General features: G+C 38.5%; 1 protein-coding gene across 1 annotated transcript; it reads left to right on the top strand.

The window, feature by feature from the left end:
- The first annotated feature begins 372 nt into the window (after positions 1–372).
- LOC137280746 (uncharacterized) lies at positions 373–807 on the top strand. The gene has a single exon (XM_067811964.1). The coding sequence runs from the start codon at positions 373–375 to the stop codon at positions 805–807; it is 435 nt and encodes a 144-aa protein (XP_067668065.1).
- The last annotated feature ends 14,400 nt before the right edge of the window (positions 808–15,207 follow it).

Raw genomic sequence — 15,207 nt, 5'->3', positions numbered from 1 at the left:
AGACATCGATATATTTGCCATAGCAATAGAGGATTGGTCTATTTCCCCAAGAGTTGATACATTCTTCCCAAATATACACTTTAAAGTTCTTTTAAATGTATTTTATACACTGAGACATACCTCCACGAATGCTTCCTCGTTTTATTATTCAGATTGTCTTCACATGATCGTATGATGGAGAAGGGCTGATATTTTCATGCTCCAAGAGAGAACAGATTGTGCAAAGTTTGTACATTCAGTGTAACGAAAGATAAATGAAGCCTTTTGTTGGCATATCCTTCCTACACTGAATTAGGGACAAAATATCTACATTACCTTTCATATCCAGAAGAAGAAACGTTGGAAACTGTGAATTCTCTTCTGTGCGATACCATGGACATACCTGGCGAGGAATTCGCTATTGACAACGCTAAGCGTATACACAGCCAGTCGTCTGGACCACGGCCGATACTAGTGACATTCAAGGATTTCCAATCTAAAATGATAGTTTTGAGAGCATCTGGAAAATTGAAGAATAGCAGAATATCTGTCTCACAAGATTATACACAGCGAGTACGGGATATACGCCGCAAGTTGAAAACATTCATGGATCAAGCTCGGGAAAAGGGAAGTTTCTCTGCACTCAGGTATGATAAACTCATTATTGATAACAAACTTTACAAGCTAAACGAAACGGAATCTAAACTTGATCTCGTCAGGACGTTCCCCCAACAGGGGGGAACTCGCAAGCTCTATCCTGTATTTGAGAACCGCAACAGGGAGAGTAACGATGTTGATGCAGATGGCGAGTCTACGGACACGTTATAACGGGGAGGCCAAGGCAAGACATATAGGCGTACTGATGATCAGAACGTGAATTGTGTAATTTGGAATGTTGAAGGCCTTAAGAAACAACTGAATAACAGTGACTTTATTTCTTTCATTAACAAGTATGATTGTGTATCCTTGGTTGAAACGTGGTGCTCCGATGGTGACAATTTTAATTTCCCTGGCTACACCCAATTCAGTAGCACCCGAGATAAGTCTTCAGGGGCAATCAGAAACTCTGGAGGAATCCTAGTGCTTATTAGGAACACATTGGCTAAGTATATATCACACCTACCTTCTGAATCCTGTAATGTGCTTTGGCTCAAAGTGCAAATACCTGGTAGCAACGTAGTGTTCTATGGGGTGGTTTATTATTCACCTGCAGGCTCCAGTCAACACGCCGAAGAGAACCTCTTTGATCTCCTCTTACAAGACATAGAGAAGTACAGATCTGCACAACCGCACTGTGACATCATACTGCAAGGGGACTTCAACGCCAGAACAGGAGCCGGAAACCACTGCGATTACATTGAAAATGACGACGCCCACTACTTACCCATCGATGACGATATAAACTATATAGAAGATACCCACCTTCCACGTACATCTCAGGATCACGTGGTTAACAAACGAGGACATGCCCTCTTGGACTTCTGCATGTCAACTGGACTCCGCATATGTAATGGTAGGATAGGCAGTGATCAGGATCATGGACGCTTTACATGTTTTGCAAATAGTGGTAGTAGCGTTGTAGATTATGTATTATGCTCAGAAAGATCATTTGTATTGTTTGAAAAATTTGATGTAATATATAACGAAGTAGAAAGTACACACATGCCTATTGCCTACTCATTGAAAATAACAAAGCCTGAAGGATATGTAAACACAACATACGATGAACTGCAACGTGTTAGGTATTCTTGGAGTGACGATCAACGAGGATTATATCTTGACCATTGGAATCGCCAGAGAGACTCTATTGCTCAGGACAATTTTATATATCATATTAAATGTAATAACACTCAAAAAGCCTTTACATGTTTCCAGGAAGTGCTCCATCACTGTGTCGAACCGTTCAAGAGGCAGAGTTTTGGTACTCAGCCTGTTGTCAATCGCAACAATAACAATAGCTGGTATGACAACGAGTGTCGTGCTGCACGTGCAGCAGCCAGACAAGCACTTCGTGAACTACGTGACTCTAACAGTGAAATGAACAAGGACAGATACCGTGAATCCCAAAAGATGTACAAAGAACTGTGTAAACAGAAATCTGCTAACGTGTTTAATAATTTTGTACAAACTTTAAACAGTGCTTTACTATCCAAAGACAGTAAACTATTTTGGTCTTATTTTAAATCATTTAATACACAACGTAATAATATCTCATGCGCAGATTGGAATGAACATTTTTATTCATTATTTCAGGGTACAAGCTTTGCAGACAGCGAACAAGACTTCTATGCTTTTGTCTTTGACTTTATTGACTCTATTAATGACGAACTTATCGACAGTACAGTTGATAATGACTTTCTCGATAGAATTATTTCACATGAAGAAATTACTGAAGCTATTAATGATATGCAGCCAGGAAAAGCCCCAGGTTTCAGCGGAATACCCCTTGAGTTTTACAAATATGCACCGTCTGCGTGCTATGAGATGCTTAGATTATTATTTAATATAATTCTACAGACTGGTAATTACCCTAAAGAGTGGACGTTTGGAATTATTATCCCGATATACAAGAAAGGTGATCCTAATGAACCAGGCAACTACAGACCAATTACCCTTCTTGAAGTGGCATCGAAGATATTCGCCAAAATAATTTGCAACAGGTTATCAATTTGGGCCACGAGAGAAAATACTTTAGCTCCAGAGCAAGCAGGATTTAGAAAAGGTTTCCAGACTACCGATAATATTTTTGTTTTAGACACTGTTATAAACAAATATTTATCACTGCATAAAGGTAGACTCTACTGTGCGTTTATAGATCTAAAATCAGCTTTCGACTCAGTCCCCCGTAATGGCCTCTTGTATAAGCTATGGGTTGGCAACGTTAAAGGTCGAGTCTTTAGACTTATTAGAAATATGTATGAAAACGTAAAGTCTTGTGTTCTTGTAGGAAATAATTGTACTCAATTCTTTGATTGTAATTTCGGAGTTCGTCAAGGCTGCCAGCTTTCCCCCTTTCTCTTTTCATTTTTTATCAACGACTTAGTGCAATTTCTTGAGCAGGATAATCAGTGGTCTATCAGTATCGGTATGCTGCAATTGTTTATATTACTGTTTGCAGACGACATAGTGATGATGGATAGTACAGTTAAAGGTCTCCAGAAAAGGTTAGACAAATTGTCAAGGTATTGTGATAAATGGCAGTTGCTAGTTAATTTAAATAAAAGTAAAGTTATTGTCTTTCGTAAGAAAGGTAAACTTAAAACTTATGAAAGATTGTATTATAATGGCCAACCCGTGGACATAGTTTCTTCCTACAAATATCTAGGAGTACATTTTTCAAGCTCCGGCAAATGGTATATTGCTCAAAAAACTTTAGCTCTCCAAGCTACTAAAGTTATCCAGTGTTTAAAGTCTAAGATATATAATTTCTATAACTTGCCTATCAACATGCTATGTCACATATTTGATGTTAAGATTCGGCCGGTTTTATTATATGGTAGCGAGGTGTGGGGTTTTCACCCCTCACCAGATGTAGAAAGAGTCCATGATCGTTTTTGTAAAAAGCTCTTATATTTACAAAGACCTGTACCGAATATTGTAGCACGTGGTGAGTTAGGTCGCCATTCACTTAGAGTTAACTGTTATGTAAAGATTATCAAGTATTGGATAAGACTCTTGTATCAAGATGATAATGTTATTCTTAAGAAAGTTTATTCCTACCAGTTATCATTAGCAAATCAGGGTTTGAGCTGTTGGGCATTAAAGGTAAAGTCGTTATTATTTGAGTATGGCTTTGGTGAAGTCTGGAGTAAGCAGGATGTTGGTGTTATAAATCATTTCATTTCCTCTTTCAAGCAGAGATGCATAGACATTGATAAGCAGCGCTGGTTTGAAGATCTCCACAGATATAACAAACTAACTTTGTACCGCTCTGTAAAACAAGAGGCAGGTTTTGAAAAGTACTTATCTTGTATTTCTGTTAAGGTTTATCGTATTGCCCTTACTGCATTCCGCTGTTCTGGCCATAGATTATTCATTGAACAGGGTAGGAAAATAGGTTTAGCCAGGGAAGAGAGACTTTGCCCCATGTGTATAGTTAGACAAATTGAATCAGAATATCACTTTTGTTTGGTATGTCCTTTTTATGATAGTCTAAGACGCTCCCTCATTCCTGCATACTACTTCACATTTCCCTCAGAAACCAAATTTCAACAGTTGTTAGCATCAAAAAATGTTCATGTATTATCACTGCTTGCAAAATATGTATTCCTAGCAGTTAAACTACGATCACGTTTTGTATTGCCAAATGTATAACTGATGTTCCAGGCGCTTTGTTGTGCTACACACTGTATTTCTCTTTTAAATGTATAATGGGCCAGTGGCCACCCATACTGTCAATAAACTCACTCACTCATTTCATATCCTTCTACCTTTTAACAAAAATTGTTAATTAACTTGATTAGTATAACTTATATAACTCGGTATGTATACCCATCATGCTTTTACACAGAGAAAACAACGTTAGCAAACATTGTGCGTGTATGTCATTATTGATACCAGACATTGTACTAATGGCTTGTGGCCTCTTCAGTACTGGACAAAAGTCAGATTTGGCATTCTTCCACATTGCGTCGGGTATGTAGCTTCTATCTACTACTACACAACTCTGTGCACTGACTCAATATTCACCAGAAATGCCTTCATAAAGCACAGACAAGTCGTTATTCATGCAGTGTGTCTTGTATTGAAGGACTGTTAGTTCGACATGCTTAAAACATATTAAGGGCAGACTTGTGTATATTTAATGCCATCAACACTCGAGGAGGGACAAAGGTTGCACTTACCCCAACTAAATTCGAATGGATTGCTGTTTTAGCTCGACTGCAAGTAATAATACAAACTAAAACTTTTAAGGTGTCAAAAGTACAAAATAGCTGACACATAAATCCTGATGGCTTGAGATCTGGCATATTACGTTTTCGATTGTTATGTTTTACTGTGGTTTGATACCTACTCGTATTTTACTCACAATTTCATAGTCGACGGCTTCCGACTCTTTGCTTGGGTGTTATTCTACTCCCAGCCAAGCAATTCTAGCTAACTGAGCAGTTTTCTGAAAATACAAGTTCATCACTTTCTAACTCTACCTGTCCGTCACAGACAGATATATGCATCAATATGAGTGATTCACACACATATGCTCGGTACAGTCCGGTTCATTAACGGAATATGCTTGTGAATCGTGTTTCGTGTTTCATCTTTCGTTACGATTAGGTGCTCATGAATTCTAGAAGTACGTTTTAATCAGTCCGTATAATTATTATCTGTCAAGATCTTGTCATATTCATTTAATTTCAATCAGAAGAGCCAGTATAAAAATATGAAACATGAACATTTCGACAAGGGGAGCTCATTTTCTTCCAAATAACGTGACCTTTTACATGTTTTTGTCATACGAGCAATGTCCCACTTGAATTAAATCTTAGAAAATTTGTTCCTTCAAGATGAGCTAGGTCAATTAATATATTATTTGCATTCTTTTAAATTAACAGAAAGTTATTCGTTGTTTTTACGTATGATGCTGCTGAGTGTTGGTACATTTGTCTCGGTAATCCAGCGCATCAGCTACGTTAAACTACTATCAACTCTCAGAAGATCAGTCATGTTCGTGGCGCGTTAGGCTTCAGTGAACAGGTGAGACTTCAGCTATCAGATTCTGAACCACATAACTCTCTTATCGGCCTCAAATATACTGATAGGGACGCGTGTCAGAACGACCCTCTTCCTTTACATGTATATTTTACCAAATTCCACTCAAGTGAAAAATAAACTGAGGAACCCGAAAAGAGTTTAACACATTGTACCCATATGCGGATATGAACCCCGGTCTTCTGCGTGACGAGCGAACGCTTCAACCACTAGGTTACCACACTGCCCACGACTGTTACAAGACGTATTCAGATTTCTTTTTTCTAGGTTACTTACCTACAGGGACACATATGCTTTTGTGTCAGTTGATACCTGGTATTGATTAATGGTAAAGGAACCAATAAGTGTCGTAACTGACAGGTAACGAATGTGACTGATCTGACAGTTTGTGTAACTCAAATTGATATTGTATCTTCAGAATAAACAGTTTATGCCACAAGGAAATACAACTTCTGAATGCTCTTCATAAACATTATAATTATCTTGCAAAACATGGTCTCATTAGCTGAGTTGCCATTTGGTAGTTTTAGCCACATTCCAAAGGCCTTTTGGATTGATTGCTAAACAAGCTATAATTTGTTAAATTGGTCAATACGTTACCAAAATATAGTGCATCTAATCATTTCCACTTTTAACAATTATCGATTTCCTGCGTCATTTAAAAATATTTAACATGTGTATCAGTAATTTGCTTTGATCAACGAAATCCCTCTCTTTAATGACTGAGATTCAATGGTTTCTTAAATCACTATCTTTGCCAATGGCCAGTCGCTGTACCTGCGATTAGTCTGAGATCGATGCTCGTGTTTTTTCATAAACTGCTAAATCGCTATCATTATCTCGTTAAAATCTCACAATTCAGTCGTATTCAAGCGATGCTTCTTTGTGGAAATTGACATTGAATAAAGTGTCGTCATGGCAACGCAAACATTTTCAGTATCAGTTTTTCCCCAATTACGACTAATTGAGGGGGAATGCTGTATCTCTGCTATGTTCCGTGTGATAGATGACAATGCGTTTTCCGCAAGCTTCACTAAACGCATCCATCAATTCTTGGTCAATTCTTTATGAAGAACATCACAGAAAGAAGTGTCGCCCTGTTGTAATGCTTTCAATTATGGCATGTAAATTTGTTGAATTTAATTGTGAAGACCGATGATGCAATTATGCTGCAAGGATGCTATTTTTTCCGTTAACACTCTGCAATTTGACAAAATGAATAATGACAAAGGCTTTTCCAGTAGATGAGCTCGTTATGTTCCGCCATAATGCATGGCTTCACTACAACGAGAATGGTAAATATGAAAGTTGGCACTTGCAATGGCAAACGACAAAGTTGTGTGCTAATAGTATTCTCAAACGCGAGTCGTCATATCCACAGCAACCGACAAATCACAGCTTTAGTCATGGTCTGACATACAGATCTTAACATTTGTGAAAATACCGGTTACAGTAATGCTTGGCATAATAGGCGTCTAAAGCAATCGAGTGGTCAGACTCGCTGACACATGCTATAGTATCCCATTTGCATGGAACGATGCTTACACTGTTAATAACTGGATGTTCTCTTCTAGACTCGATGACTTATAAACCGCCGCCATATAACTACAGTATTAGCGAGTGCGGCGTAAAACTAAACACACTCACTCACACATACAGACACTGAAACAGACCCATAATTGACAGAGTGCTAGTACAGAGCGTGTGGCAAGTGTGCATCAATACAATTTCAGTTTCTCAATATGAAGGCAGTCTCATTTCTCCTTTTTATTGTACAGTATGTCGTTTCAATGACTAGCTGTTATTCTGCTACAGACGTATCAACCACAAGGCACACATACGACACAGTCGTCAAAGAAACCGGAAGCTGTTGTGCAGAGTAGCATTCCCCTGGCGCCCCACAAACACCACACCACACCACCCTTCAAACAACAGCTCACACATTCTCATTCAGACTCACACCCACCCGTGTCACAGCCACATCCACACCCACAGCACACACACCACTCACACCCAAACTCACATCCATTTGCACAGCCACAGCCACAGCCACAGCCACACCTACACACACACACACAAACCCACACCCACCCACCCCCCCCCCCCCCACCCCCCACCGAAACCTTCATGCATATCCACGGTCACATTCGCACCTGTATCCGCATTCACAAACCCCCATATCTGCTGTCACATTCATAACCATACACGCCCGAACTCACACACCCGTACATCCACATCCACATCCACGCCGTCACCCACACCCACACCCATACCCACACCCTCACCCACCCCCACGTGCACTATGAAGCTAAATATACACATCTATACACATTTATTTGTGAACACGTTCCATTACAAAAGTAATACAACTTGACAAAATGCTTCTCCAGCAACGTTTTTTTAAGCATAAAATGTAGCTCAGACATAATTCTCAGATTAAGTAGCGATTGATTTGGTGATGCCTTTTTATATGTTTGTTTGAAAAATATAAGGCTGCAAAAGTCAATCATTTATTGCATTACGGCTCTCGTACGACAGGTTCACAAGACCGGAGATCAACCGAAGTGCAAATACCTGCAAAAACAAGCCCTGAGTACATTAGTGCTATTAGCTATATATTTTATGGGTCAGTTATAAAATATCCTTTAAAGTAAACTTAGCAGAGTCTAACAAAACGCAATTAATTTCCATGCATTTTTATTTTCTTCCGACTTTGCAGCGCCTGTTGACGGATGCTAGTTATTAGCTTCCTGTTTTGAAAGAACCAGTTCCCGGCGGTGTAAATGGCGACCAGGATCTGGCAAAAAAGGGATGCCGTAGAATTATGAATAACGTGAGAGTGATGAATCTCTAGTCTCCAGTAACCTACACATTTCACATTAACTTGGGTTAACGTGTAAGCGATACTTCACAGATCACCTGGGACAGTATGGCATACTATCACATTCAAGGCTCATATAACAAGATGCATATGCATTGTTTCTGAAACCTCAAGGAAATTAAACACGTATTCTGTTATGCATAAAACATAAGGATGTAGGAAAACGATTCTTTGCGAAATATAACTCAAAAGAAGTTACAAAACACATGCTTCTTTCATATTACCGTGAAAGCATCAATATGAAAGTGTGTGAGTGACTGTGGTTTTACGAAGCTTTTACGAATGTCGCAGTAGGACACCGGAAATGGTCTTCGTGTACTGCAGTCATATGGGAACTCGAACCCGGCTGTTCAGCGCGACGAGCTAACACTTTAACCATTAGGCTATCTCACTTCCCCTCAAAATAGAATCCCGTGCTTGTCGTAAGAGGCGACTAACGGGATCGGGTGGTCAGGCTCGCTGACTTGGTTGACACATGTCATCGGTTCCCAATTGCGCAGATCGATGCCCATGTTGTTGATTAGTGGATTGTCTGGTCGATTATTTACAGACCGCCACCATATAGCTGCAATGTTGCTGAGTGCGGCGTAATTTCACTCACTCACTCACTCACTCAAAATAGAATCGGAAGTTCCGTAGAGATATATTCATATAATATTATTAACATAATCTGTTCATAATATAGTAGGAATCATACAAGTATCAGATATAGTACAAGATGATATTTAGTGTCATTTTGAATACTCTTCCATTCATTTTTTCCACGTTTTATTTTTCACAGTATACTTGTACTGTCTGTGAAGTCTGGCAAAAAGTAACACAACAGTTCCTCATTTCAATATCGCTCCAATGCGCATTTCCATAATCCACAGTGACGAAGCTTATAGGCATTGTTAGTCAATGTTGACCATCGAGGCGTTCAACACTTATCTACATACGTCGATTTTCTTTGTAAACCTGAAACCTTAAACTTGAAAGTAGGTGTTTGCCAACATGGTAGTGAATTCCATCCGCGGATATTTCACACAACCTTATCCGATTATATGAGGAGAATCTGTTGGCATGTCTCACGTGTGTCCTTCCGTCAATACAGATTTCCATATGTGCACAGTCGACGTAACGGCGATATGTATGTTTAAGGAATATAGAACACATTCAGGAGACGCTGAAGTGTCTGTAATGAGACACAATATTGCATTCAATGCATGTATGTTGCATTTATATTATTTCACATTCATAAATGTTGTGAAAGTTTAACGATATTTAGTTCTTTAGATTGTAAGATCAAATGTGTTTTGATGAAAGTGAGGGCTTCTCGATGTAAGCCTTAATTGTGCTTGAACTTAACGCCTTATTATGCCCAGTGGCTTTGTGAGGACATCTTATCTGTTTCGTAAACAGCTGGTGTAATGACTGATTTTCAACCAGTTGATAAAAACAACTATTCTGCCGTCCCAGCCAAATGACATGTCCTGTCATCTTATTACATAGTGACATTCAATGGATTGCATGGTTCAGCCCCAATCATATAGCTGTAATATTGGTGAAACAAAAGTCTGCGCATGATATGAAACTGAACAATCGGCTCTCCTTTTGGCAGAGGTTTTTTGGCACACATATCCACTAGAGCTTGCTCAAGGCGGTTGTACTTTACCCCTCATTCATTGGATGTCAAATTCAGTAGCACATCTTATTATCGATCTCAACTCCCTTGGGAGTATACAACTCTTGCTACAATGCTTCCTTTATAATGTGATATTCTTCTGTAGTTATATGTTTCAACGAGTGGATGAGTGAGTTAGTTACATGTTCATCATGATTTGTTAGTTTCGTTTGTGCTGAAAGCATGATGAGGAAACAGTGTCTGCGAGCAGTTTCTGGATGAGAATATACAAGAATGACAAAATACAGTCTTACGTGTTACATTTCGTTTTCATGTGATAATGCCCATTGTGAGCCAGTGACGTATCTTGTGAATGTTCTCTTTTGACTTGGTGTTTGGATAGAGAAAGAAAGAACGCTGCCATTCAAAAACACACTGTGGACTTGTTCCGAATAACACATCATGGCATTGTTTAAAATTTACCTCTTTTATGAATTGTACACGCAAGGGAGAGATACGTGAGCTATCTAGTTTATATACAGAACAGATAACATGTCGTTTAACGATATCAATAAAGTGAAATATGGAATAACACGGTTTTGAGTAAGTCTGTTATCAGTATCATGCACGCTTTCAGTCTCCTCTGCAGATAATTTGACATGGAAAACCATTTTTAAATATCCCCCATCAGTCTTGAATCAAAGGCCCTATTCATTTATCAGACTGCGTCTTATCACACTTTGCGTCTAAATAAACTGGGAAGCGGTTTGTAAGTAAACTGGTGGCTAAATAGATCTGAATATCTTTTTCTGAGGATGAGCTACGGGAAGAGAATTTACCTCAAGACAGATAGTCCTTTGTAATTAAACAGTAGTAAATGGAAACCCCTTGCTCTCGGTTCGTTCCGATAACATATTCACAAACATGTTGTTTAATCAAGATCATATTTAATGTATTTCATAACAACCCAGATGTATTCCTCATCGCTGCTTCGGATGCTGCTGGTTTTTCTAGTGTTATAGGTATCACTTGTTTATCGCTCCGTCAGTGAACACATCTCTTCTTTAATGCACGTTATGTCTCAAGATGCACTTGACTACATGTTTAACCATATTAAACTGTACCCATAAAACAGAGTATAGGGTGGATGTATCTCTTTCTTAAAATGCATGTGAATTCTTTCTACCGGGATGTTTTTGAGTGTATAGATGCAACCTTTCTCTTGAGTCATTACGAGCGATCCCTGTCGAGCGGAGCATCCCGAACGTAATGGTTCGGTGTCATCAGTGTCGATGACTTTCGCTGGAATGAAGAATGAAGAAGGACTAGTCCTCAACAAAGTCTGTTGTCTATTCCTGTCTAGGTCTAGACATTGTAATTAGTTCTCTGAGTGAAATTGAAACAATGTCTTTCTGTACAAGGAGTGGCCATCTATGGCTTCCTCTATCTTGATCTTGAAGGCACGATCAGACAGAGAAAAGGTTATTTCGAACGATTGGATTCAAAATTGCAATTTGCCCATGTACAGCCCTTCTTCCTTCTTATATATTTGAACGTGTGTTGCTTTAATCTTGCCGTATCACATGCAAAGGAAGGCAATAATATATGAATGTACGTAAAGTTTTCTTACATCTACAATACGGTCTCAGACAAAATAGCATTTATACATGATAGGACATTACAATTGCGATTTATTTTATGTTATGTTTTAATTCACCATAAAGATTGTGACTGAACGACAATTTTATGAATTAGCTAGAAACGAATTGATAGATTCGTTTGTTAATTTGAAAGACACTTGCAATACTGAGTGGATGCTAGTTGGCAATGAACCTTATCATGTCAACTAGAAATGTACTTACATATGGTAAAGAAAACAAATAGTTTGTTCGAGCAATGTTAATGTAATGCTCTCAGCTATTTTCATCTATAAGTTAATTCTTGAATCCTAAACGAGCGATGTAAAGTGTTATATAACTTGTTCACGTCACGTTTCCTCAGAATAAGTAATACCTATCTATAACTACAATTACGTCACGGAGACGCGTCGCTGTGATTGGTTGAAATTTCGTTTGCGATTGAGAATTGTGCACTGTTGTCAAAAAGGTCGATTTAAGATAATTAAAGATCGAAATGAGCAGTTTTAATGACGGGGTTTCATTTATAACGATGTCAGTGAATGATTAATGCATTTTCACTCCCTAGAGTATATGTGATCTTTAAGAAATTTAATCGTTATCTTTGGAATACAAATCGGTGTCTGGTTATGTTTGGGTCGTAATATCAGCCACAATTTGTTTTAGTCAGCACCGGTCGGTTGCCGTTCGCTCATCTAGAACTACTGCAATTATATGTAGGTACGGTCTGGTTCCTCCACACCACTTTATATATAAATTCATGTAAATGTGATTAGCACTGGTTATCTCGAAACTGATATGTCGAGTACATAGCTCTTACTCTGACCAAGTACTCGCAGCTGTGTCTTTCAAAAACAATCAAGGTTTGCTATTGCCTTCATGAACAGATTGGAGAAGCAAAATGAAAAATAAACAAACAAACAAACAAACAAACAAGCAAGCAATATCTGTTTCAGTTACAGCCTTTGTATTTCTCACAGGTCGGTAGTTTCATATCATCAGAAATTTTGGGTCGTTTCAAATTATTTTTGGTCTGGTCTTAAATAAACAATGATCGATTGGTGTTTGAAGAGGAAACTCATAAAACAATGAATAAAAAATGAAAGGAGTGTTTTTAATAATTTGAATACGTTCTCGACGAACTCTGGTGAATGAATAGCTGAAGGAAACGAATGATTCATCACGCCTGAATATAAAAGGGTTTACTTTGGAAAATGAAATGAATAAATGAAGTAGGTTTTTGACAACGTGATTGATGAGGAAATTGAACATGCAGTTATGTAAATTGCAGTTGACGGTTTCTTCTGATACTGTGCCAGTGTTTCACTTATCTTTATCCTAAACTCTTCATCATTCACAGGTAAACGTGAGAACTCATCCCAAGATGACATAGGCGAGGTATTTGGCCGTCCTGATGAATATAGGATCGCAATGAATATATCATACGCAAATCTCCAGAGTGACACATATTTATCAACTCATTGTAATGTCAAGGGTGTATTGAATTAATTCTCAGTGAACTCTCTTGATAAAGACACCACTTTCACAGTCAACAAGAACGAATAATCACGGTGGTTTGTCCATCAGATATCGATACCCCGATTAAGGTTAAATCAAGCAAGACTTCTTCTGAGTATGTCTGAATGACCCTTTCCCCTTGCTTGTCACGGTGTTTGTTGCGTAACGCCGCAATCAAATTTTCTACAGCGGCCGTCTCTAAATAACCGAATGTGGACCAGACACTCAAGTGAAGACCAGTCTTACCCAGAACTTTACCGGTCCGCTCTTTCCTTGTTTAATGACACTATCACTGTATGTCTATATACGTGGTTTACATTAACAATGGATGCACAAGAATGCATTATTGTTTTCAAAATATGACAATTACAAGAAACAGACGGAACGTCTCTCGCGTCATGACCATAGTAATACTACATGAAAATTCTGTGTCACTTGGGGCATTCATGGAACAGCAAACTGACACTCACTCACCCACTCATTCTCCTTTTCAGTAACTCCAACCGACAAACTCACACACGCTCTCTCATTCATAAAATTCTGAACACATTACAGTTAACGCTCAAAGTTCGTCAGCCTGCAAGCCAAACAAGTATTGAGATCTTTGAGATACATCTCAATATGATCATAAGAGAGAAAGAGAATTATTTTTACATCAGTCTTGTTGGCCTTAATTACTCCTATTCCTGACTCGCATCCGGTTAGTAATTAACTTCAAGGTTTACACAACGAAAGTTTATATGATTTTAATCAAATTCGTCCATGAAACTGCTATCTGTGTTTTCATCGGTAAATTAAGCACCGTTGGTAGCCCATCTGTGTCCATATATCCACCAGGAGCAGTATTTGATACGTACTTAAATCCCCATTTCCTAGACGCATTGTTAAAGAAACTGATTATAGAGTCGGGTCAGATGATACATGTTTACGATATGGTGTTGTCTCCTCTGTGGTTTGGTAATCGGTTAGCATCAGTGTTCTGCAATTGCGGTTACGAAACGAAATGAACGAGCTATTGCTGGACAAAGCCTGTTGTCGTATACCCAATGAAAACAGTACATTAAACAGTAATTTGGAGTAAAATACATACATGTACTTTGTCGTAGTTATTTTATTACTCACAAAATCGAGTACTGTTCACGTGTTCAGGCACGCGTAAACAGAGACCTGTGTACTTTGAAAGGTTACATGTAAAGTGTTTCAATCCACAAATCGTTGTGCCATGTGCTGTGACGTACGTAAGCCTATATGTGGTAAACGACTGGTTGTTACGCTCTGGATGTGGACGGAGACCCAGCTTCACGTTCATGTAATCATAAACATACCAACCTTTTTCCCAACCACATATAACAATAAATATAAACAACTACTTATTTAGCTTCTGCCAATGGAATCACATCATATGAAAAAACAATGTTTATACGTTCGTTAAAAGTATGTTCTTGGAAGTAAAAGCGGAACGACGGAACAAGGGAAGGCATGCTACTTTTCATCTGGCGCCATAAAATACCCTTTACTGTGTCCGTCACTGTTTCAGGTTGTGTGCATGAAATTTATTTTGTTACAGCGTTTGAAAATAAATTTCCTGCATGTTTTACCTATTCCGTTGATATTTTCATCAGTATGTATCATGACGGTACAGGAAGATTGCATGTGCTATACACATGCACCTACGACTCAAAAAATGTTTACAGCGGATTTGACAAAAGCAATCACAAACGTTATCCAAGAAATGTTATTGAACTGAATGTCGGAACACTAGAGACTCAAAGTAAAAAACACCAAATCAAATTCATCGCCATCGAAAAACCATTTCCTTTATGGTTCATATCTTGTCACCATCAAAACCAGGCGTATCTTTCTTTTGTTCGACAGTTTAC

This window comes from Haliotis asinina, chromosome 4 (genome assembly GCF_037392515.1).
Source record: "Haliotis asinina isolate JCU_RB_2024 chromosome 4, JCU_Hal_asi_v2, whole genome shotgun sequence".
Lineage (NCBI taxonomy): Eukaryota > Metazoa > Mollusca > Gastropoda > Lepetellida > Haliotidae > Haliotis > Haliotis asinina.
Note: the sequence above shows the minus strand (reverse complement) of the source record. Positions and strands in the feature narration are given on the sequence as shown.